General features: G+C 35.4%; 1 protein-coding gene across 5 annotated transcripts in view; it reads right to left on the bottom strand.

The window, feature by feature from the left end:
- Positions 1–26,975, bottom strand: part of RABGAP1 (RAB GTPase activating protein 1) — a 195,086-nt gene that overhangs the window by 31,751 nt on the left and 136,360 nt on the right. For all 5 annotated transcript variants that reach the window (XM_074293000.1, XM_074293001.1, XM_074293002.1 and 2 more), the window contains 4 exons: positions 12,339–12,452; positions 6,067–6,141; positions 2,702–2,827; positions 1,526–1,669 (listed from right to left, as the gene is read on the bottom strand). In XM_074293000.1, coding sequence (XP_074149101.1) covers positions 1,526–1,669; positions 2,702–2,827; positions 6,067–6,141; positions 12,339–12,452 — 459 coding nt within the window. The remainder of the gene's footprint in view (positions 1–1,525; positions 1,670–2,701; positions 2,828–6,066; positions 6,142–12,338; positions 12,453–26,975) is intronic.

Here is a 26,975-nt window from a genome sequence, read left to right as displayed (position 1 = left end):
ATGTGCCTGGTCTTTGTCAGTATCTCTAGGGATTCTTTTGTCAGTAAGATGGAATCAATTTGGAAACTCATTTCTCATGTCTTCCTGGCCCTGAGAAACCTCCCTCCCTCCCTCTGACAGGAAAGGGGATGGGTAGATACTGGAGATCTTTCCAGATCCTCCATTTAATGAGGGGGCTCAGTGTAGATATCTTGTCATTCTTCACAGCTACAGGTCTTCCACATGACCCTGTACTGGGTATTTCCACCCCCCAGCTTTTTAGACACTGTGTTTCCCAATTCATTTAAGAGATCTTTAAAGGCACGGGCTCTCTTTTGCCCTTGTACTCTCACTACTTAGCACAATACCTGGCACAAATAGTAGATGCTTAATAAATGTTTACTAACTAGTTCCCCATTACCTCAATGACCAAATATGAAATCTTGTTTAGCTTTAGAGTTTCTCACAAACATGCCCTTTATGATTTACTCACTTCTGTATATTCTATGATCCCATGATATTCTTTCTGTTCCTTGTGCATAACACTGTATGCACCAAGTCCATGCCTTTTCCTTGGCTTTTCCCTACATCTGGAACACTTTCCCGTCTTTTCTCTACCCCTGGCTTTCTTGTCTTCCTTTAGGTCCAATTAAAATCCCATCTTCTGAGGAGTTTCCTGATCACCCTGGGGAAGCTAGTGCCTTCTATCTGTGATTATTTCCAATTTATCCTATATATATATATTTTTATATATAATAGCCTAAGTTTGTCTCCTCTATTCGACTGTGTGCTCTTTAAGAGTTCACTTTGGTTTTGCCTTTCTCTGTATCCCCAATGCTTAAAGGATTTGGAGCCAAAGGGTTGTATAAGCTCCTTGAAACATGGACAAGTTTTGCCCTTTTTTATATCCCTAGTACTTAGCACAGGGCCTGGCACATAGTAAGCATTTAAATGCCCTGTGACTATCCTGTCTTTCCTTCCCTGAGCCTTAAGTTTTATCATCTGCAAAGTGAGGGAGTTAGACAAAATGTTATCTAAAGTCTCTTTCAGCTCCAATTCCTATGATATTATTAATTTCTTATCTCCCTTATTTATTCTAAGCATATCTTATTCATCTCCACTTGTCCCACGGCCTTTTTCAATGTGGGACCTAGGACAGCACTTTGCATGTGGCACTAGAAGACAGGTGAGGAGGGAGGCTCAGTAGACTTAGAGGGGATTAAGAAGGCTTAATAATGTTAGTTCTACATATGCTAACTTGGTGATCCTGGACATGTCACACAATTACAGAGTATCTGAATTTGGAAGGAGTCAATTAGTTCAATCCCTTCATTTTATAGATGAGCAGAGTAGAGCTCATAGTAATAAAGTGATTTTTTTTCAGGGTACTTGCAAAATGGGAATGTTTGGCACAGGGGATTTATATAACATACCTCAATTTACAAGTTCTGAATAACAGAAAGAAAGCAGGTGAGCATGTTATTTTTGAAATGGTGGAAAGAAAACCAAAAAACACTGGCAAAGTTGTGTGGTCACTGATACATACCTCACATAATAGCAGGTCAATTATATGGAAGACCATGTAGAGAGGGAATTTCGCAGTGAAGAGTGTAAGAAACCACTGGGAAGCATACATATGTGCTTCAAGGCTTATATCCAGGAAATGGTTATATAGGTCGGGAATGTATTCCTAAAAAAGTAAGCTAATTAGTTTTTTGTATAAATGTAGTTGTTGACTCACCCTTTCAAGGCTCTTAAATCTACCAGGAAAAAGATAATAAAATCATATACTTATGAGAGTTCTTTCTCTCCCCCTCCCTTCAATAAAATAAGATCAGTCATTAAGAAGAAAATATAGCATCTGGAATTCAACTGGAAGAAACAAATTCTCTTAATTATTCAATTTATGAACTAGCCCCTCCCAAATGGTGACAAAGACTTGAAAAATTAAGTTTCTCTACTAGGTTAGAATATATTTGGAAAAGATGGCTTTATTTCATGTATAAAAATCATAAACAGAAAAAAACAAACATCTTTGTGAATATCATCTCTTGACTTATTTTGTTGGGATGAACCTCATTTAATCTTTGGGATGTTTATGAAAATAGAAACAATTCACATACATCAGGGTCATACCTTATAAATTTTTATACTATTAACTGCAAAAAAAAAACAAAGAACAAAAAACCCCACAAACCATAAAAATTATAAACACTATCAAAAGAAAAAAACCCTCCAGATGGAAATATATGAAAAAATTTAAGTCTTATTAGGACTCTTTCCCTGTCAGAATTGAACCCTAGAGGTCATTTATTCCAACTCTTCATTTATTTCATAAAAAAGTGATTATCCCCTGATATAAAACAGATGAGGCACTGGCTTAAAAAAAATGCAGATTATTTCATTATTTAACATCTTTAATTATCTAGAAGTTTTTCTTATATTGAGCCTTTTATCATGCCTTTCAGTAATTTCCAACTGTTGTTTCTATTTCTGTTCTCAAGTTCAAGCAGTTTTCCTATTCATTCATTCTCTCACAGGTCTGCATAATATCTCAGTGGCATGGGCTCCAGTCCCTCCCAGATCCTGGTTGTTCTTCTCTGGATTTGTTGTGGATTGTTAATATGATTGCTTTCAAACTGAGTATTATACTGTGGATATAGTCTGCCCACGGAAAAAGATAGTAGTATTATCATTTCTTAAATACACTTTGATTCTATACCTGCATGAGGCGCTCCAACTGGTAAAACTTGCAGTGCAAATCTTCAAAGTTTTGCTTGAAAAGTTCCCTGAGTCCATAGTCAAACATGATTTTGACTAGAACACTGAAAGCTTGTTCCTCAGGCATCTATTAAAGAAAAAACAAAACAAATAAGAAAATAAGATTTTGCAGCAGTTTCTCTTCAATATATTAAGCTCAAAGGTCCCTGGACCCATCTGGATGGCAGACAAAAACAGAAATCTGCAATTACATTTTTATATCATGATCTGAAGAGAAGTTGACCATAATTTCCTTAAGCCAAAGAGGCAATGTTTAAACCCCAATGCTGTGAAGAGTTAGCATTATTTTGTCAATTCTATTTGCTTTTCTGTTCATATCTCTTCATTTTATGGAAGGGGAAATGAGATCCAGAGAACAGATACGGCGTAAGGTATATTCTATAGAGATTTAATGAACTAAACAACATAAAAGAATAGCAAATTTGGAATCAGAACCTCAGGCTCTTTGATTCCTGATCTAGTGTTTTTTTCTTTTATGCTGAACTATCCCTCATCACATCAAGAATCGAAACCACTGTAATTTGCTGTCAAAAATATTAATTCTTGTCTCAACTGACCACAGAAAAAAAAATAGCCAGAGACTGTCTTTAATATGAATGACAATTATACTGTAATTAAGCTCATACAAAAAAATCTTAGTTGACTTTTGTTCATAAATGACAACAATTAAGTATATACTCCAGGATGTGATGGAAAAATACTTGGCTATGAACTTGGCAAAGTATCTAATTGTTGTTGTTTATAAAGAACTGGAAATTTTACATTTAGAACTCTATATTATCACAGTAGCAATCTCTCAAAAAAGGGCAACAGCAAAAGATAAGTGTGGAATGTATTGGAAATAGGGTTAGGTAAAGTAACAGCTAAAAGACATCTACTGGGTTATTGTGTGAAGGGTGTATTAAGAGGGCATATTTATCCTTTGTAAAAGGCCTAAAATGTTACACAAAGTCTAATGATATTAACAGCAATATGGTTCTTCATATTTTACAAAACACATTTAAAAAACCCCAAACAGTTCTGGGAGGTAGACTGAGGAAATGTATGTTTTTTTTTTTTAGCAGATAACTAAGGATTAGAGTACAAATGACTTGTACATTTTTACATGGAAAGTAAAAAGGAGAATCCAACTCTAGAGTTTAAATCTAGTGCTCTTTCTGTGGTACACTGCTTCTTAGATAGGGTTGGAGAGAGATGATTGACCTAATATATGACACTCCTATTTGAATTGCTGACCATTCCATAAACTTAACTGCATGCACTGTTCTTGGAGTGAATGGAAGGAGGTTTAAAATTTAGATAAGACAAACTTCCTAACTTCAGGGAGTCAACATGAAACACACAATATCACATGTTAAGTGCATTGTGAGAATCAAATGAGGACACAATAAGTGCTATATAAATGCTAGCTGTTTTAATTCAGAGGAACAAAATGAAGTAAAGAGGGAAGGTTTCTGAAGAGGCTGGATGTGAGTTACATTTTAAAGGGCAAGAATTCCAAAGGCAGAGGAATGTTATATATGCTGCCTCAATAAAATTCAGAAGACTTGGCACTATTTTAAGTGATGACACTGCAAGAGAGCTGACAGCATCCATACAGCCAATATAGCAAGCACCAGCATCCTCCCACAGAGATTTCATGTCCTCCTGTTTCATAAAAGGACCATGATTATCATACCTCTTATTTTAGAAAAGAAAATTATGAGGCCCAATGCTAAGAATGAATTAATCAAGATAATCTTGTGAAAACCCTAAAACTGGGTAAGAAATATAAAGCTGACTGGGAGTCAGGATGAGCCAAATTTGAATCCTGGCTCTTTTAAACTGTGTGATCTTATACAAGTCACTCCTTTCTTTTAGGCTCAATTACCTCTTTTGTAAAATGAGGAAGTTATATTATATGAGCTCTAAGATTCCTTCTTGTTCTAAATTTTACATCCTTATAATTTCTTACAACTATTTTTTTCTTTTTAAAATATGTCAAAGGTTTTCGTTCTTAAAGTTCAAACAGATTTCCTGGAGCTTTTTTTAGTGCTTTCAAAGTTCCTCTTACTGACATAGAAATGATCATGTAAGCTTCATGGAGAACTTTACTGACAGTGGTGTGAAGTAGATACCATTCACTTTTACCGAATTTGAGATAAAAGCACATGCAAGTACAAAATTAGACTAAGTTTATAAGTACACTTTGTCTGATAAATTCACCCAGGCATTCAAGGCCCTATGAAATCAGGCACCTGTCTCCATTTTCAGCTTCACTTAACACTACTCCCTCTCATGTAGTGACAATCTAGTTAAATCTGGTTGATTTCATTGTCATGTACACATCAAGCCCCTTCTTATGTTCTTAGTCTCTCATTCAATGTCTAGAATATCCCAACCCTTCTAGATCTATGCCTTTTGAAATCCTCTTTCTTTCAAGCCCCAGATCAAAAAGTGCTTCTTACAGGAAGTCTTTACTTATCTTCCCAGTCAGAAATGACTTACCTTTGCAAGATACTCTATGCCTTTGTTGTGCTTTTGTCATACCATATTTTGCATTACAGATAATGGTCTAATTTCTGTATATTTGGATATAATAATAGCTAATTTTATAAAGCATTTACTGTATGTTAGGCATTGTGCTAAGTGCTTTACAATCAATATCACATTTTGTTTTGACAACAACCTAAGAGGCATGTTGGGACCCTGTCTTCCTAGAATCAGCCGGAGTCAGGATAAGCAAAAGTCTTTATTCTTGGTCTTTTGTGGTCGAGGTCAGGGGATTATATCTAGCAATCTCCATACCTCCTTCCTCTCTCTCCACCACCAGGAGAATGCCTCAATTTTCTCCTCCTACTCCACTTACTCATGTCACTTCGCCTTTTTTTTCCACACCCACCGATCCAGCCAGCACCGAATAGTTGGGGAGGGTCATCCTTGAAACATGTTAATAGAGAATTGTCCAATTGGCAATTAGTCTCACGTGCTCCATTATCCAAGTGCATTTGCTCAGTTCAAGCCCTTTACAGAGGCAGATATTATTATTATCTCCATTTTACAGAAGAAAGAGAAGCTAAGCAAAGTAAAATGACTTGCTCAGAGTCACACAGCTGGTAAGTAGCTGAGGCTAGATTTAAACTCAGACTTTCCTGATTCTAGGCCTGACACTCTATCCACTGAGCCAACTCACTGCAAGCTCCACAAAGTAAGGAGGCTTAGTTATCTCTGCATCTCCTCCCAGATCTATCAGATAATCAGTATGTTACCAATTGTTGTGAATGGAAGGGATGTGTGTTGGCCTGGAGAAACCCCATGGTCACCTACGTGCAGAAGCAAAACAGCAGCAAGGAACGACTGGCCCTGGCAGTAGCCGATCTCTTCATCATATACGGAGTAGGCCTGGAAAAAGAAAACAGATTTTACTTGCCAAATCACCCATATATCGAGGAAAGCAAAGGGATCTTTCTGTGAGCAGCACAGCAGGCTGTCCCCTGCCTAGCTAGGCCATTGCTTAAGGCTGTTAGGAGGAGCTGACAGGGATCAAGGCCATCACCGGTCCAACAACATCATTTCACAGATGAGGAAATCCAGTCTAGTCAGAGGAAAGGATTCTTTCTCTAAGGTTCAGAATGTTAATTAGATTTATTCCTGCTCAGCTCACTTACTGCCAAGGAGTCTCAAACACTGTGTAGCAAAGATGGAAAAACTTGGTAAAAGTTGATTCAGCTTTCTTTCTGTAAGTGGCAGGAGGGGTACAGACAAATGTAAGTCTCCTTTAGCAACATTTTTTTTTAATGATAATGATTTTTCTGAAAGTTTTTTTTTTTTTTTTAAAGGTTTGATTGAATGTCATTTATTTCTACAAAGCTTCTCAGATCCTTCTCTTCTAAAGTAAACAGACAACTCAGCATTTCTCAGCATGTAGTCTTTAGCTTTTTTGGTATTTTAAATTACTTTTCAGGATTTTATTAAAAAAAATTTTTTTTTGAGGGGAGGGGATTGTTTTAATGTCAGCTCTGGTAGAAAGGGGAAGGACATATAGATTTTAGTTGTTTGTTTTTTTTTCCCCTTTTGATAAATTCATTTCTAAGGAGGTTCCCCTTTATTCTTCCCTTTTCATTTTTCCACTTAACCTTCCTTACCAGGATCCTTTCAATTTTAATAAACCAATATGGAATGAATAAATTTGATTTTAAATCTCCTAGTATAAGATTCATTCCTAATAAAAATAATAGTGCTAATAAAAATAAAATTAGTTTTAAGAAAAACTCAATTGAGTTTGAAAGTATTAACATGTGATTAAATTGCATAAAGCTTTTTTCTATACATCATAATTTTACTTTCAGAGTTTGGGATCAAATTTTTCACAGTCTAATAACATAAATTTAGGAGTCATGTGTTAAATACTTAGTGCCAAATTGCTTAAAAATCAAATGTCTGCCTCCTGATTTGGGATTTTAGAGGTGCTTTTTTTAGAACAACACTAAAGCAATCTAATACAAATATTAATCTCATGCTCAGCTCTCAACTCCTACCTGAGGCTTTTACTGATCACCCCCTACTAGCATTCTTTCCTCCTTGAAATGACTTAAATTTTACTTCATATTTATTTACTTGTGTCTCTTTTATATCTCCCCTATAAATGTGAATTCACTGAACATAGGGCCCATTTCATTATTTTATTTCACTAGCTAGTACTTTGTGCCTTACACCCAAAAATTCCTCAATAAATATGGAAAGAATTGGATTAAATTTGTTTCAGTTTACCACATATGAAGTCACTTATTATGTGTCAGATGCTGAGTATACAAACATGAAAAATGGCAACAATCCTTGGGCTTGAGGCATTTACAATCTAGTAGGAGAGATTAAACACTAAATATCTCACCCCAAAATCGCATTTTTCCCCTACACTAAGTAGGCCTTACTGATCAATCTGATGAAGTACATAACAGGAGAAACTGAGTCTGTATGTTACCAAAGGCAATATTTATTCATGTGAAGCTTTGACATTTTAATTTCCTTACTGGTTATTTATTAACAATCTTTTTTTTGGGGAGAGAGGGGAATGGCCAGAGAATTATAGCCCAAGATAGAAGGAAAAGAAGATAGGCTCAAAATGATTAGAAAGAAGATTGTGATAAAAACATCAAGTATAAGCATCTGAAGAAGAGATTAAAATAAAAGGAATTCAACTCTGAATACCTGTAACACAACAGTTTGTATAATACAATTCAGCATTTAATAGAACTTTGATCTTTTTTTTTTAATTTATTGAAATATATCCTTTTCCTTCAAAGTTCAGACTAGGTGCCATCTTCTTTATGAAGTCTTCCAAATTTGGAAAGTACTTCTTCCTTACCATCTTTCCCATGGCACTTTGCTTGGACATCTCCTATGTGCTTATCAGTCAGTCAGTACATAAACATTTATTAATTGCATACTACTTGCCAGGCACTGTGCTAAGAGTTGAAGATTACAAAGAATGGTAAAAAACAGTCTTTGCTCTCAAGGAACTCAGGGAGAGACAAAATCTACGAACTATGTACAAACTTGCCATATGCCAAAACACATACGCAGGATAAAGAGGACACAATCAATAGACAGAATGGCCCTAGAATTAAGGAGGATCATGAAAGATTTCCTGTAGCAGGTGGAATTTTAGCTAGGATTTGAAGGAAGCCAGAAGGTGGAGATGAGAAGGAAGAACATGTCCTTCAACAGTCAAAGAAAATGCCTGGAATGTCTCTTGAGGAACAAGTGACCATTGTCATTGTATTGCAAAGTATATGGGGGCTGGGAGAAGGAGGGGATAAAAGTTATAAGAAAACTATAAAGTTTGGTGGGTGGGCAGGTGCGATGGTCTGGTCTAGCTCCTCTGAAGGGCTCAGAATAAGTCCTTGTCAGGATAAGCAAAAGTCCTTGCCCCACATTGTGGACGCCAATTTGTAACATGCTCTTGGCTCCAGAAGCTGCCGATCGCTCTCTGGGGGGAGATCTGCTGTGTCAACTCAAATCTCTCGGACAGATTCTTCTTCCTGTAGAGAGCCGACTTCCCTTCCTGCAGAGAGCAGCCTCAAGTCTCGTCCAGACAAAAATCTCTTTTCCTCCAGAGCTGTCCTCTTTTATCCTCCCAGAGAATGGGTGTGGGATAATGCAAGGGCTTCTGGGAAGAATTACTTCAACCAATGAATTGCTCCTCCTAAGCATGCAAGCTCTTCCCAGGAATTGACAAGCAAAACTCCTAGTAAAGGCCAGAGCTAGAGAATTGTCAAGTACCGACATTAGCACTTAGTAAGAACCTAACAGGCAGGTCATGAAGAGCTGTGTACACCAAAGAGAGGATTTTACAATTGATCCTATGGGTGATAGGAAACCACTGGAGAATAATACAGCTTTAGAATGCCCTGTGCTTTAGGACAATCACTTTAACAGTTGGGTGGAAGAGGCAAACTCTTCCAGTGGAGGAGAGAAAGGCTTGTGGCAAGCAAACTAGCCATCAGGCTATTGGCACAGTCCAGACAGGAGGTGATGAAGGTGGTGGCAATGTCAAAGGAGAGAAGGAGGCCTGTGTGAGAAGTGCTATAACAGTAAAATCAATAAAATTGGACAACAGACTGACTATGGGGGGAGAGGGATGAGAAAATGAGGACTTGAGGATGACAAGTAGGTGCACCTAGATTGTAAGCCTTGCTGACTGGGAGAACAGTGGTGCCCTCAGCAGTAATAGGGAAATTAGGAAGAGGGAAAAATTTGAGGAAAGATGAGCTCAGTTTTTATCATGCTGGGTTTAAAAGATCTATAGGACATCCAATTTGAGACGTCCAAAAGGCAAATGAGTGGTGCAAGACTGAAGGTCAACAGAAATAAGGGCTGGATAAGTAGGTTTGAGCATCATCAGTAGAGAGATGATAACTTAATTCACATGAACTGATGGGGTCACAGGGTGAAAAAGAAGAGGAGAAGAGAAGAGGGCCCAGGAAAAAGTCCTTGGGGACACTCATGGTCTGCTCTTGTTGCTATTTCAATTGTGTCCAACTCTTTGGGACCCCATTTGAGGTTTTCTTGGCAGAGATCCTGGAAGGGTTCATCATTTCCTTCTTTACCTCATTTTATAGGTAAGGAAACTCAGACAAACAGGGTGAAGTTCCTTGCCTGGGGTCCCACAGCTAGTAGTGTCTGAGGCCAAATCTGAACCTAGGAACCTAAGTGTTCTATCTACTGGGCAACCGAGTTTGGTCCAACATTGGTGATTAAAGGGTGTGAAAAATCTAGAGAGAAGAAAGTATTACAAGAAGAGACTGACTGACAGTGTCAGAGGCTGTGGAGAGGTCAAGAAAAATGAGAACTGAGGAAAGGTCACAAGATTTGGCAATCTAAAAAAATCATTAGTAATTCTGAGCACAGCAGTTTTAGTTGAATGATGAGGTCAGAAGTCAGACTTGAGAGTTAAGAGAAAAGTGAGGGGAAAAAATGTGGAAGCATCTTTGTAGATGGTTTCCTCAAGGAGTTTAGCCACAAAAGGCAGAAGAAATATGGGATAAGAACTAACAGAGATAAGATAGGCTTTTTGAGGATGGGAAAGACAAAGGCATGTTTGTAAATAATAAAGAAGTAGTATGACAGGGAGATTAATTGAAGATAAGTGGGAAAGCGAAGTTGATAAAGGGAACAAAGTGCTAGAGAATATTGAATGGAATGAAATTAATGCTACCTAGAGAAGGATTTTCCTTGGCAAAGAGAATGGTTTCACGAGAGACGGGCATAAAAGAGGAAATAGTGGCAGAAGGGATCTAGTTGATATGAGGTGAGGAGAGGATGATAATAATAATAAATGCCAATAATAATCAGTAACACTGTTTATTATATAATGCTTTCTATGTATCAGGTACTGAAAAAAGTGCTTTACAATTATTACTTCATTTGACTTTCACTACCATCTTGAGAGGTAGGTACTATTATTTTGCTATTATTTTTTCCATTTTATAGATAAGCACAATGAGACAACTAAAGCAAATAAAGTTAAGTGACTTGTCCAGGACCACACAGCTATCTAAGGCTTAATTTATAGGCTTGGCCAATCCAAGTGATCCACTGAGTCACCAAGCTTTCCCAACCAAAGTATAGTATTCCTAATTTTCCTGGTACCTAGTACATAGAAGATGCCTATTAATGATGTGTTGATTAATTGAAGAAAAAATTAAAAAGCACCAAAGTGCGACTCTCTTTGATTGTGGGACTAATGAAAATCTTTTCTCCATTCCCAACCTCATATGTTGCAGGAAGTAGATTCACAGGTAAAGTACAGAGTATATAACGCATAACAACAAAAAGAAATAACATATTGTTATAATTTAATATACTTATTTCACAGCTTTTGACATTTTATAGAAATAAACATTTTCTGCCATTTGAAATTTGTATTTGTACTTATTCATTTACATTTTTAACAGTTACTTCCTTATTTGTCTCTTCCATTAGAGTATAGGTTCCTTGAAGGCAAGGACTTGTTTTTACTCTCTATCTTTAACCTTTAGCACAAAACCTGGTATATAATAAATGCTTAATAAATGATTTCTGATTGATTTATCACATCTTGAATGAAGGTGCTAAATTAACACACCTAGAGAGACAATATTCATTTCAAAGGAGTCCATAGCCCATCAACAAAGTTTCATTCAAAATATCATCTAGTAGAAAAAGCTCTGGGTATTGATTGAAAGAGGGCTTTGAATATCCATTATGCTATTTAGTAGCTGTCTTACTTTGGTCAATGAATGATTGAATGAAAAAGCATTTAGTGTGCTTTGTAGGAGTTAGTTAGCTCTGTGCCAAGTTTAAGAGATACAAATACAAAAGCAAAGATAGTTCTTTTCCCAAGAAGGGAAAGATAACATATATAAAGGAGTGGTGACCAGGGAAGGGTATTTTGATTTGGAAAGTTACAGTGATGGGTGAAACCACAGATTGATTACTCTTTTTCATAATACTAGCAGTATGGATTTGATGATTTCATAACTGTAAGTGAGGAAGGAGAATAACAATAAGATGGCTGTCACAAAGATGAGGAATGAAGTGAAGCATGGCAGTAGCCAAGCTACCTATAATGTGCCAGGGGAGATAGTAAACAGTTACATCTTCATATTGTTACTCTACCTTACTGAGCACCTCAGTTTCCTCATTTGAAGAGGTGTTAGACTTGATCTCTAAGATCTCTTTCTGCTTTAAATTTTTTGAAACTAATTCAGGAATATTTCTAAATGTAGAAGTTGAGCAGGGAACAAATTGAATCTTGAAATGCACCAGACAGACAAGGTATTTTACATTAGTAAGGAAAAAAATGACAATTTGTCAATAATCTTTTGTAACTTAAAAAGTAGTTTAAACAGGTATCTTCTTGTCTTTTCTTTCATTGCTACCTAAAGATTCATGATTAAAATCAAAAACTATTTCCAAAGAGTCGTTTCCTTTTTGCATTACTGAGATCCTCTATTATAATTTGTCAGTGTGATTTCTCAAAATTTAATATGAAATTAAGGTTCTAATTTGGAAGTGCCTCTGATAATTTCAAACCCACTAAAAACTGAACTGTTTACCTTGCATATTTTATATAAAGAATCTTGGCCATCTCCTCCTGTGTCCTTAAAGTAGTCATGAGCTGGAAATGTACGGTTAATATCCCTAGTGATAGCACTGTCCTGGGGAGATTCCTGTGGAAATAAAATACAAAGAAGAAAAAGTTTTCATTATTAATCAAATGATATGGCTTATAAATTGTTAATTTGTGGGTACTATTTCTCTGAGGTTGCTTCCCAGAATTGGATTTTTTCATCAGTATGGGTATTGCCACCACAACCCCTCTACAACTTAGTAGATGATTTTTGGGAGATGCAGTGGCTGAAAATTTTATCAACTTATGATCTTCTTGGTTTGACAATGTCCAAATTTAATTATACTGGTCTTTGGACTATCCATTGTTGAGCCCTTTATGGCTTTCCATCTTAGCAAGACTCCTCAGAGCTTATATCCCATTGGCATAATGTTCCAGATTTCATTCCCATCAGGATGAAGCATTTTAGTCCTTTTAATGAAGAACTATAACAAATGGTTTATAGCCAGTGTCTTGAGAGCTCCAGAATGGAGCAGAAGTTAAACTTTTCACCAAAATAGCATTAATGTCCCTCTTGTCCAATGTCTGTGCCATATCTCCTATCCCCATAGCAAGGAAGTACTGCTTCTAAAAAAGAAAAGAACTGATGACCTTTTGGTTTGTATGAGGGAAAAGAACCTTTCCAAAACATGTCCCATAAGAATTAACCTAACCTAATGTCTCAAGGGAGAAGGTGAACAGTCAGCATATTCATGTCAGAAAAGGTTTGTTCTCCCTTATGGCTTGTGGTTGCCAAGATCAGTGGAGTGGGGGTGGAGAGGCTCGGCAATTAGATCCACAGTGGCTTAAGTGACCCTTTGGCACAAGGCCCAAGGCTTGTACATGGGAAGGATGACTCTAGAATATCCTAAAGGCAAACATGGTAAAAATGAAGATATGCTTACAGATAACAATCTGCTTACTGTGGAAAATGAAGTGGTGTATGCCAAATAGGATATGGGAAAATATTAAGATGAAATCTTTCTGTTTTGGCCAAAGGAGTCAAAGCGTGAAGTGTGATGTCAGTTCCATAAGATTTACTGGACTCAGGGCAGCTAGGTGGTGCAATGGATAAAGCACCAGCCCTGAAGTTAGGAGGACCTGAGTTCAAATCTAACCTCAGACACTTAACACCTCCCAGGTGTGTGACCCTGGGCAAGTCACTTAATCCCAATTGCCTCAGCAAAAAAAAAAAAAAAAAAATTACTGGACTCAGAAATAATTTACAGGTAGATTAGTATAATACACTATAAAATTTCATGTAATTTCCTTTTAGTATAATCTAAACTGATGGGAAAGACAGGTTGAGAAAAATTTGTAAAATAGTAATGTTTTTGTTTATTTTATGTTGTTTATTTTCAAGGATACTTTGAATATCTCACAAATGTTTTCTTTTTATATGATTTTGGGCATCACAGTAGTAACAGATACATTTTAGAAGCAGAGGGTGAAGAGAAAAACAGCATGATATATCAAAAAGAACATTAGACTTAAAGTCAAAAAGTACTATGAGCTCTGATTTTTTTAGCTACTAGTTTATGATCTTATACAGGTCATTTGATCAATGAAGGTTTTAGTCTCCTTATGTGTAAAGTAGGAATAGTAACAATTTAATACAATGAGATAAAACGTCTTAAGATGGTCCTAAAATAAGTGAAAACAAGGGAGAGAAAGGTCTTCAGTAGTACACTTATTTAAGACTTATCTATTTAAAAAGCAAAATAAAATATTAATACCATATGTAAAATATTTTATTCTGCCAGCATATGGGCAAACAAACAACAACTCAATTTTAGTTAACTTTGACATTTAAGAAAATAAGACAAGAACAAAGAGATAAGAAGAAATTATGATACTTAGCAGGCTTTTCCTCTTAAGAAAGTTAATATCTTTGACTTTCATTTACCACATGATCAAGAAATAAAAGAGGCCCCCAAATCCTTTATTGTAATTCTTCATTTATTCAGCATGCTGTTGAAAAGTACCTTTATACTCCTTGTGGTCCTTTATCATGTTCTAATGTGAATTTTATTTACTTCCTGCCTCCATTATATTATTTCCTTTTTAAGGTAGGGATTTATCTCTGTATTACCCTGAGTTTCTAATATATTGAAGACCTAAACTTATAAGATGTGAAATGTTTTTGAATGAATGACTATTTAATATGTACTTAGTATGTATAAGGCTCAGTGCTAGACTGTGTTTAAAAAAAAAGATGAAAAATTACAATTTCTGACTTGGAAGAATCATTTTATCTAAATGCAAAGGAATAACCAGAGAGGCAGGAGACATTGAGAAAGGAGGAATTTATTATAGATGGAGGTTCATAGAAATATTTATATAGAAAGTAACACTTTAAGCTGAAGTTCAAAGAAAAGAAAGCATTTTTAACTAGCACTGAGATGTTCATTAAAGACCTAAACAAATGTAAAAAGGGGGAGAAAAGGCAGAATGAAATTAGGGAACAACAAAGTAGTACAGTCTGGCTGGAATAACTTCCTTAAATCAAGGGTACCACAATTTTTCTGACACGCCAGGTTTATAACTTCAGTCATTTTCAAGTCTTCACTCTCTTACCTCACAAAGTCAGTTAGTTGTAAAATACTGTCAAATCAACCACTACCTTTTTTTATCTATTACCTTCTTCCTATTCATAAAACCAATATTCTAGTTTTGTTCCTTTTTAACTTCTGCATCATCCATCTAAGGTCAGTTTAAGTGCCACTTCCTACATGAGGCTTTCCTATGTTTCTTCTTGGCCCCCATCAGTCATTATGGCTTCCCTCTTTCAACATTATCTTCCCCCCCTCCCCGATGTTTATTTATTTATTTTTTTAAACAATAGCCTTTTATTTTAAAATACATGAAAAGATAGTTTTCAACATTTACCCTTGCAAAACCTTGTGTTTCAAATCTTTCTCCCTTCTTTCCCCTATCCTCTCCCTAGACAACAAACAACCCAGTATCTGTCAAACATGTGCAATTCTTCTACACAGAGTTCCACATTTATTATGTTGCACAAGAAAAATCAGGTCAAAAAGGGAAAAAAGTGAGAGAAAAAAAGCAAGGAAACAATAACAAAAAAAGTTAAAATACTATGTATGAGCTACACTCAATACCTACAGTCCTCTCTCTGGGTGCAGATGGCTCTCTTCATCACAAGACCATAGGAATTGGTCTAAATCATCACATTGTTGAAGAGAGCCATGTCCATCAGAGTTGATCATCATATAGTATTGTTGCTGTGTACAATGATCTCCTGGTCCTGCTCATTTCACTCAGCAGCAGTTCATGTAAGTCTCTCCAGGTCTCTCTAAAGTCAGCCTGCTGGTCATTTCTTACTGAACAATAATATTCCATAACATTCATATACCACAACTTATTCAGCCATTCTCCAATTGATGGACATCCACTCAGTTTCCAGTTTCTTGTCAATATAAAAAAGGCTGCCACAAACATTTCTGCACATGTGGGTCGCTTTCCTTCCTTTAAGATCTCTTTGGGATATAAGCCCAGTAGTAGCACTGCTGGATCAAAGGGTATGCACAGTTTGATAACTTTTTGAGCATAGTTCCAAACTGCTCTCCAGAATGGTTGGATCCATTTACAATTCCACCAACAATGTATCAGTGTCCCAGTTTTTCCACATCCCCTTCAACATTTGTCATTATCTTTTCCTGTCATCTTAGCCAATCTGTGTAGTGGTATCTCAGAGTTGTCTTAATGTGCATTTCTCTAATCAGTAGTGATTTGGAGCATTTTTTCATATGACTAGAAATGACTTTAATTTCTTCATCTGAAAATTGTCAATGTTATTATTTTTAGTATTTACTTATCAACGCACATGTTTCTTCAGATGGGACATGAGTGCCTTACTCTGATAGGGTCTAGTACAGGGTCTGGCACACTGTAGGTGCTTAACAAATTATTGTTTAAAACTAGGTTGTATAAATGCAAGAAATATGAATATGCTATTGGGTCAAGTTCTATCTTTTTAATAGGCTTATAATTATACTATTTGGGAAATACTGGTATTCTCTAAAGTTTCTTTTACCTCTAACATTCCATGTTATAACATATTCTTTCTACACAGGCTTTTCTGTCTAAGAGTATCGGTAATGATATTTTAACTATCAGCAAAATTAAAAAGTAAATTGGCTAATTGTCCAAATAGGAAGAGCAATTGAAAACCAACTCAAACAACAAGGTTGTCCCTCTTTTCATATTGTTTAATATTTTCTAGTCAATTATTTTCACTATGCCTTGTTCCTGATGTCCTTTTAGTATGCGTGACCAAAAGAACAGAAAAGCTTGCTTGTTTCCTGGTACATCTGTTAAAGCTGCCAGTAAATAGTTTGTGCAGTGAAAAATCTAAGGAAATGATAATGTTAGGGGCATGTTTTTTTTCCCCTAATCCTGGCTTTGAAAGATGCCTGGTTAGTACAAACCCTTGCAGCCCCACATTGTGTAACCTTTTTTTTTTTCCCTTGCAGGCTATTTTTATCCCTTACTGTGAGAATTGGCCTGCTGGGCAACTTCTCAGCATTAGCAGGGCACTGGGAACAGGAGGAAACCCTTTTGAATACACACCCTTCCATAAACTCAGGCTGAAAAACAGAAAGTTAAGAATGACAGGAAGAAAAAGGAAATAGGACTCAAAGAAAAGGCAGTGTAGGAATGCCATGAGAAATAAACCAGTCTTAGAAAGAATGCTACTCCTAGAACAGCTTATATCTGAAATGACAAAGAACCCTTTTCTTATGATTCCTATAAATGTATGCATTCAGTGTGATCATGTACAAAAACAAAACCAATTAAACTGAACTATACATATCACTCTTTTAAAATGCCAAGTTTTTTTTGTTTATTTGTTTGTTTTTGTTTTACTCTCGAAAAAAATACACCTTGTCCCAGATGATTTTAGAATTTAGTTCTGGAAAAATACACAAATAAGAAAAAACAAAACTAGAACATTAAAATGAAGAAAAAGGAATGAAAAAGACTTGAAAAGGTACCATGCTTAATAGCCAATGAGTGAGAACTGGGAACTTGCAAGAGAGAAGCAACAAACATCATCTAAGTGAACAGGAATCAAAAGATCTGGGTTGTGTCCTTGCATAAATCACTACCTTTCTTTGTGCTTTAATTTTCTCAAGTGAAACTTTATGGTTTTCCTCTAAGTTTTCTTATAGATTTCATGGGCTAAATTCTATCCCAAAGTCTCCTGGAGCTCTGCTACTTATTCTAGCTAAGTTCTTCTTACCTATGTTTTCCAGCTTTGAAATTTCATATTCCACTAAGTTCTATTAAAATATCTGTTCATATTTTTAGAAGAATTGCATATGTTTAACCTGTATTGGATTACTTGTTGTCTAGAGAAGGAGGGTGAGGGAAGAGGAGAAAAATTTGGAACACAAGGTTTTTCATGGGTGAATGCTGAAAACTATTTTTGGAAAATAAAAAGCTATTATCAAAATAAAAAAATTATCTATTTCAGTTCTGCTATCCTGTGGCTTATTCAATGAATAGTATAGTTTCTCACTTATAAAGAGCTTATAATTAAAGTTTCTATAGCAGGTTATAGTTTGTAAAATACTTTCCTCATGATATTTCTGAAGTTCAAGGTTGGGTTGGATGAAACGACTGCTTAGGTACCTTTGGACAGTGTGATTCTGCAGTTTAGGCACTGTAAAAGCTATCATCCTTAGATAAGGAAAACTGAGGTTAAGTGAATTACCTGATGTCATAAACTAGGTAGCAGAACTGAGATTCAACAAGGGTCTCCTAATTATAAGTAAAGGATTTTATCCTTTGTCTTGTTTAAAAGCTACTTAATTTCACCTCAAGAACAAAGTATGACACTGAATTTGCTTTAAACTCAATTAGAAATTTTAAAGAGGGCAGGTCTAGAATACATTCCTTCTTCAACTCTTTTATTGTCATTTCAGCTGTATTCACTGTGTATAATGTCCAGGCTAGCTTTCTGAGGGACCTCTGGACGGGCCTTGGTCTCAGAAGGATAGACACCATGTCGGAATAGAGTCTAGAGTCTTTAGTGTCTCCTTCACAGTCTGTCTCCTTTCTGTCATAGTCTTACCCAGACTTGATCTTAGTGGAGGAGTGCAGGAGGTAGGAGAGCCACCAGAATGGTCAAAGATGGAATGTCTCATTTCCAGTCCTTAAATACCCTATTACAATTATATCATTACAGCATACTGAATATGTGTGAACTAAAGAACCATTACATCCCCATATTAAGTAACTAGAGAACCAACATCTTATCAATTCCACTGAGTTAACATCTTGTTGTAAGTACCCTTGTTTCAAGTATACTTCTCCAGAGTTCCAGCCCTCTATAGATATGATCTCATTTGACAGCTAAGTTCTTAGCAAAGATCCTGAAGTGGTTTGCCCTTTTTCTTTCTCTAGCTGTGGTTGGCTTTTCCTTTTCTAGTTCATTTTACAGATGAGGAAATTGAGATGAACAGAGTTACATGACTTGCCCAGAGTCACATAGCTAGTAAATGTCTAAGATCAGATTTAAACTCCAAAAGTTGTCACATAGACAGTCCTGGTCAGATCCCTGGACCCAGAATTTTAGCTCAAATTTTAGTACTCTTTTCACTATCTAGTGCTGTCTCTAATAGGCTTTTTAACCTCTAGGCACAGTGACGTTGAAAAATACTTTTCCTACTTACATGAACTGATGCGGAGTGAAATGAGTAGGACCAGGAAATCGTTGTATACTTCAACAACAATACTATATGATGATCAATTTTGATGGATGTGGCCCTCTTCAACAATGAGATGAACCAAATCAGTTCCAATAGAGCAGTAATGAACTGAACCAGCTACACCCAGCAAAAGAGCTCTGGGAGATGACTATGAACCACTACATAGAATTTCCAATCCCTCTAATTTTGTCCGCCCAGATTTTGGATTTCCTTCACAGGCTAATTGTACACTATTTCAAAGTCTGATTCTTTTTGTACAGCAAAACAACTATTTGGACATGTATACATATGTTGTATTTAATTTATACTTTAACATTTTTAACATGTATTGGTCAACCTGCCATCTGCGGGGCTGGGGGGGAAGGAGGGGAAAAATTAGAATAAAAGGTTTGGCAATTGTCAATGTAAAATTACCCATGCATATATCTGGCAAATAAAAGCTATTAAAAATACTTTTCCTCTCCATATTTTGATATTCAGTACTTAGGCCTACTGTAAGGCATCATTTTATTAATGGAAGAAACAATCAATTTGAGTCATGTTCAATTCAAATATTGACTGCAGATGATTTTGTATAGTAGGGAGAGAATGGGCCTGAAGTCAAGTGACCTGGGCTTGAGATTTGAGTTTGGACATTCACTAACTGTGTGAACATCACCAAATTATACCCTCAATGATAATTGGGATAATAATCATCAATAGTGTCTTCCCCAGGAAATCCTCTCCTGTAAGGTTAATACTCTACTGACCTGTCGACTCTGTGATAGAGTAAGGAAATTATTAAAGAATCTGAAACAATATAGGTGATCATCTTTTGAAGAATAGCCCAAAATACAATGGTATATGAAAATAATAGATTATTACTATTAAGTAAGAAATAATATAGATGCAAAATCCAGAGAATATAAGATTTGTGTGAACCAGTGCAGAGTATAATAAGTACAAAGACAATTTTTAAAAGTATGCAATTATAAGATAAATGAATCCATCACAAAAAAGCTAAATGCTGAGTGAATGAAACATTACTGATGGTCTTAGAAAATGGATGATGAAACATCTTGTCCTCTTCCCTTCCTGGAGAGAGGCAGGAGACTTTAAAGGAAGAACTGGCAAATGTTCCCTTCTGAAGATATTTTTTGATTATTGTTTCTTCCTTTTACAAGGAAAGAATCAATCTAATGGTGAGGAAAAGGATTTTTACCTTTGATAGAAGGTGATATAAAGACAAAAGATATCACTAACATATTTTTAAAATAATAAATAAATGCTTAGTATAAAGGGGTAAAAATTAGAGCCACACAGCCTGAGATTGATTCCTCTCTCTGTACTTGTTAAATTAACTAAGGCAATTCACTTATTTCTGTGTATGCACTCCTCCACTTCTTCTCTTCTACCCCCATCCCTGAGTTTTATCATCTATTAATTGAGGGATTTATACAAAATGAGCTACCTTTAAGATCTGTTCTATCCCTAAACCAATACTAAAATAAACTGATGGGAATTAATTAATACCTATTATGAACCAGGTACCAAGTTAGTTACTGTGGATTGAAAGACAAAAATGAAACTATCCACGAAATATCTCATCATAAGGAAGCAGTCTTTATATCTCATTTTATTCCATAGGAATCAAAGCAAGAAAGGGAAAGCAAGCCCATACTGTGAAATTAAACAAAACAAAACAAAACAAAAAAGTCAACTACTATTTCTTTACCACTTCATAGTTTACATCTTCTTCACAAATACCACTACTCAATAGGGAGGGCAAGTATTAATGTCCCCATTTTACAGGTGAAGCTGAGAGTCAGAGAACATGTTATTCGCATGTGTTTATGTGGCAGGTTAAGTATCAAGGATGGTATTAAAAACCCATGTTTTCTGACTAAATCTAGTAGTGTTTCCATTATATCACACTGTTTTCCATCCTACTTGATATGAACATTCTTTACTGACTAATTACTATTTCAATATTAATTCTTTCTCCATTATAAAGCTGCAAATAGTTTTTAGAGCAATGTTCTTTTCATTGAGACAAAAACAACCACCAAGTCTTCTCTTTTCTCTCTACCCAAAAATAACAATCTGCTTTTAAATAGCAAAAAACACTATAGAACCCCCCAAAAAAACTATATACTGAAACTAGATCTGTACTTTATCTTAAATACAAAAAGAACCCTTCAAAACTATAAACATACAACTACATGTTCCAGAAATATGCCTATTACTTCTTAACCTTATAAGTATTTTAAAAACTTTAGGATTAGGATGTTATTTAGGATTCATATTTACAAGATCATTATTACGTATGCTGAATTCAGAAAATAAAGCACATGTTTACAATCTAGATTGATATCTTCTTAAAGGACAACCATTTATTGAAAAAAAAAAAAAAACTGTGCCCTGATATCACATAATTTCCATCCAAATATGGCATTATAGGGCTAGACTAAAAATAGACATGAGCCCCTTGTGATATGCAGACCTCTAGTTAGCTATGTTCATTTCCTTTTAGGGCTCAAGTTTCCCACAGGAAAATTATTCAGTGTTTGGCAAAACCGTTCCACATCATGTATAGATAAGGCATAAATATTAACTTCACTATCACCTTTTTCCTGCCTTTGCAACATTTCTGATTCTTCTTTTCTGAAGAAATCTGTTCTGGGAGGCCCACCCAAGGGTCAGGAAGTGTTTATATGAGAGGATCCCTCTGAGGTAGGAGTGACTAAATTGGCATTCTTATAAGAATTAAAATTAAAAGCCAAATGAAGAAAATACATAAAAAGAAAAATAAACTATGTTGCTCAAAACATTTAGAGTAGCTGAGATACTACTGAATTACTTGTAGGGGCATATATTGTCTTAGTGGTTTTGTTTAAGTTACAAAGTAAAAATTTTCCAACTGATGTCTACTTTCAGTGTCTTTTTGTAGTGTAAAGATGACTCTGGGTTCTCAACTGTATCAAGCTGAAACGATTATGCATAAAGATGAGTATTGGCTAAATTACCTCCCATCCAAAGACATCCTAGGAGGTAAAGAAGTTCATTATCAGAAGTCTATTTTTTTGTTAGTCAGAGCAATTCACAAAGAACTAGTTATCCAAAAACAGAGGAGGTGAGATCTGTGGTGATAACAGCCCCCAGCATCCTTGGGCTGATGAAATCTGAGATCTCTTCTTTAATAATAACATTAAGTGGAGTTATGTGCGAAATGTTCCTGTTTAAATGCATTAATTACAGAAATGATTACTGTAGTAGATTTATTAAGCAAAATTTCTTACAATAGTGTCATAAAAGAATAACTCACTAATCTGTTCATAATACTGAGAAACTTTTTTTTTTAAGTTAGATATTTTTTTTTTTTTTTATTCATTTTTCCAAATTATCCCCTCCCTCCCTCCACTCCCTCCTCGCGATGACAGGTAATCCCATACATTTTACATGTGTTACAGTATAACCTAGATACAATATATGTGTGTAAATACCATTTTCTTGTTGCACATTAATTATTAGCTTCCGAAGGTATAAGTAACCTGGGTAGATAGACAGTAGTGCTAACAATTCACTTCCCATACTGAGAAACTCTTAAAAACTCTTTATAAAAGTTAAACTTTTATGTGTCCTGGCTCTTTTTGGAAGTCTGACAGTCTATGGACTCCTCATAATAACATTTTTAAATGAGTACAATAAAATTCCTGTCATCATAAAGGAAAAATAATAACATAAAAATATAGTTATTCAAATATTTTTTTAAAGATCATGGACTCCGGGTTATAACCCATGTTTTTTCATTTATGATTTTATATAAAGCAAAGCAATGAATGCAATTAAGAATTTCAAGAAAATGTTTAAAGTCATTTCATAATGTTTAAACAGTTTACCTAGGAAAATCTAATTTCTTATGAGAAGTCATCAAGCAACCATTTAATTAATAAATCAATAAATATGTATTAAGCATTTACTATATGACAGGCAGTATGTTAGATGCTGGGAACAAAAAATAATTAAAATGAGTGAAACAATTCCTACTTTCAAAGAACTTACATTCTAAAAGAAGACACAATAGCACACATAAACACATTTATAAATACAGGCACATAAAATCTCTAAATACATATTTTGATTGAAAATGCAAGGTGGTTTTGGAAAAAGGATATTAGCAGTTAAGGGCATCAGGAAAGGCTTTAACCTTTAAAGAAGAAAGGGATTCTATGGGGCTTGTGGTGAGGAAGAACTCTAAGCATGGTAAAGGGAGATGGAGTGCTATGATCACATAAAGAAGACCAGTTTGGGTAAATTAAAAAGTTCAAGGGGGGGGGGGAGGAGGAGAGTAATGTCCAATGAGACTAGAAAGATAATGTGGGCCAAGTTATGAAAGGATTTAAAAACTAAGTAGAACGTTTCTATTTGATTTTAGAAATAATAGAAAGCCAGTTAAGTTTACTGAGTAGAGAAATGACATGGTTAGATCTGTATTTAAAGGAAATAATTGCCTACTATTATGATGAACTGAAATAGAAAGAAACTTTAGACAGGAAGAACAATTAGTAGGTTGTTGTAATAATCTAAGCAAAAGATAAGGAAGACCTGAACTAAGGTGTTAACCGTGTGATAGATCAGACTTTACCTTGAATCAAACAACTTTTATAGGCACTGAAAGCTTTCAGGCCTTCAGCCTGAGCTGTTTCTGAGATCCCAGAATAACAAAAAACTCAGTACCTTCAAGAAAACAGCGACAAGCATAACGCAGACTTCACTTCAGAACTGCAAAGTGCCTGGCCCTAACATAAAGTCTGAAGTCAGAAAGAATAAGAAAACTCCCAAGAACACTTCCAGGTCAGAGGGAAATAAACCAATAAATAAAACCCTGAAAGCAACCAGAAAAAAAGAATTCAAGAACTGAAGAGCCATAATCAGGATAACCAATGATTTAGCAGCCACTACTATAAAAGAGTGAAAAGTTTGGAATATGATATTTCAGAAGTCAGAGGAGAGATAGTCTTACCTAACTTACCTGGCAAAACTGACAATAATTATACAGGGGAAAAGTGGACTTTTAAGGAAATAGGGGACTTCCAAGTATTCTTGATTAAAGGGTTTCTAGAGTATCACAGAAATTTTGAATATATACAAAATGAACAACTTAAGAACTCAAAAAGGACAAACTGCTCACATGGGGGAAATGATAAATATACCTATTGAACCTTATCGTCAGGGGTCGTAGAGGGAATGTCAAGCATCTATTATGTGCTAAGCATGATGACAGATATTAGGAAAACATCAACAAAAATAAGAGTTAGTGAATTCATTTACAAGTTCATGTTGACATGATAATCAGCAATGAATGTATTGTATCCAGAATTGTGCTTATTACCCAAGGGTTAAAACTCTGCCCCCTACATAGATCAGCATGTCAGTGAACTATTTATTAAACTTAGAATTCTACTATGGATCCACAGGTACATAGAATTCAATTCACATTTACTAAATACACAAAGTGTGCAATATCATATGTTATATACTAAGGGAGATACAAAGATGAAAAACATAGATTTTTGTTTTCATGGAGTCTACCATAGAGAAAAAATTATTTTTAAAAAGTAGGCTTAAGTACAAAGAAATCAGGGAAAGCTACATAGACAGGTGATAGAGGACTAGTCAGAGGACCTAGGGATATGTAACTGGGAAAAGATTTACTATCCCTGTGAACTAAGACACATACTTTACCTCTTAGTATCATCTGTAAAAATAGGTGTGTAGGAAATTGAATGAGAGAATCTTTAAGGTTCCTTACAGTTTTAAAAGATGGGGAGGGAAGAAAGGGAATTTTCTTCAATTATCTGCAGGACTGACATGTAAAAAAGAGATTAGACTAAGGCTTTTTTGTATCATGGATCCCATGCCTCTGCCAGTCTGATGCAGCTGATCTCCACTCAGAATATTTTTTAATGTAAGCCAATTTAAGAAGCACTTACTACGCTATATTTCAAGCAATATGCTAAGCACTCTGGATGCAAAAAAGAATGCAAAAAATACTTCCAGTATCCTCAAAGCTTATAATTTAATGAAACAGCATGCAAACACCTGCATACAAAAAAACTTAAAGGATAAATTGGAGAAAATCACAGAGGGAAGGCTCTAGCATTAAGGGAGACCTGAAAAAGCTTCTTGGAGAACAGCAAAAGAAGTCAAGAGGTAGTCAAAGAATCTCCTAGTTGTAAGAAACTTCAGAGGTCATTAAGTACAATCTGAACTGAACACGAATCCCTTCTACAAGTCATCAGTGAAAATCATGTCCATTTTTAACATAAGCAAACAATACTGGTCACTGAAAGCTGATGTAGTCACCTGCCATTTGTTCTCTACATGCTTTATTATGGCCATCACCACCTTCAAGCATATTGACCCAACTGATAGCAGTACTTCTGAGAAGTGTCTAATTTTTCTTTGAGCTTTGATGAGCATAAAGAATAACCAATGAGAGGGAACAAAATGGCATCTAATATTTTGGAACACCTGAAGAAAATTCACTTTCTTGACCTAAGTTAGCAGAAGTTCAGTCTAGTAGGATTAATTTTGAACCACTCAAGTTCCAAAGAAGAAATTCTTCTTAAACAAGTCCTGGAGACTTTTTAGGTAAAAAAAGGAGAAGGTGAAAACCGAAGATTTAGAAAGGGATCTGAAGCAGAATGAAGAGAAATCCGTGATTTTTGTACCTCTTCCCAGCCTAGCTGCATCAGTCATTCATAAAGAATTTTTCTGGTGGCAAGTCTAGCCTAGCCCACTCCTTGATTAAATTTGACTTTCTCTCTCACATGCTTGTGAACTATATAATTTGAATCTGACTATATAGCTTTAATTTTTTTTCTTTCTTTACTATTCTTTTCCTCTCACCATTTTGTGTACAGATCATGTGTATTCTCTCTAATCAATTTTTGAGATAAAGAGTTTTGTGATGTGTTTTCAGGATCCAAAAACTGAGCTATAAATGTATTAATTCTTGTTTGTATATGGTTTGTTTTTTCTTTTTAACTTCATCCCTGAGCAAACTTACTGAGTTTTGCAGTCAAAACTCAGCAAACCTAAGTTCTATATCTAAAGGGAGAACTCTTAGGCTCCTGAGACACAAAGATGACTTCTTGCAAGACTGTTTCTTTGGTTTCAATCTCAATTGTCTTGTAAATCCTTTTCTTCATACTTTACTATCCCATGTTGTTATTTTTGTGGTTCAGCTGTTTTTAGTCATGTCTGACTCTTTCTGACTCCATTTCAGGTTTTCTTGGCAAAATCACTGAAGTGGCTTACTATTTCCTTCTCTAGATTATTTTACAGATGAGGAAACTGAAGCAAATAGGTTGAAATGACTTTTCAGGGTTACACAGCAAGTATAAGAAGTCACATTTAAACTCACAAAGATGAGTCTTCTTGACTCCAGGTCCTGTATTCTATCCATTGCACCACCTATCTGCCCTAAATAGATCTATAAAGAGGCCTGGTCCTCACCAGGAAGTGATGAGTATTTATTCATCTTGTAGGGGCATTTTTCCTACAAATGACTTAGTCCTATATGCATGATCATGTTGGTTCTTGACTGTGAAGTGAAAGTTTCATCTGTCAAAATGTTTATAATTCTATGAATCTATATTGTTTAAAGCAATAGAAAAAAATTTGAAGTGTTTTAATAAAAAAGATAACTATTATAATTTAGTGTGTGTGTATGTGGAAAATAGCACAGAAAGAAAAAGAGACTAGCTTATGTATGTATATGGGGGGGGTACTTTTTGATGCAACATTTAGAAACTGTAATTCCAGCCATTACAAGAAACTACAGAAACTGTTAGAACTGTTAAAAC

Source organism: Sminthopsis crassicaudata, chromosome 2 (genome assembly GCF_048593235.1).
Source record: "Sminthopsis crassicaudata isolate SCR6 chromosome 2, ASM4859323v1, whole genome shotgun sequence".
Classification (NCBI taxonomy): domain Eukaryota; kingdom Metazoa; phylum Chordata; class Mammalia; order Dasyuromorphia; family Dasyuridae; genus Sminthopsis; species Sminthopsis crassicaudata.
Note: the sequence above shows the minus strand (reverse complement) of the source record. Positions and strands in the feature narration are given on the sequence as shown.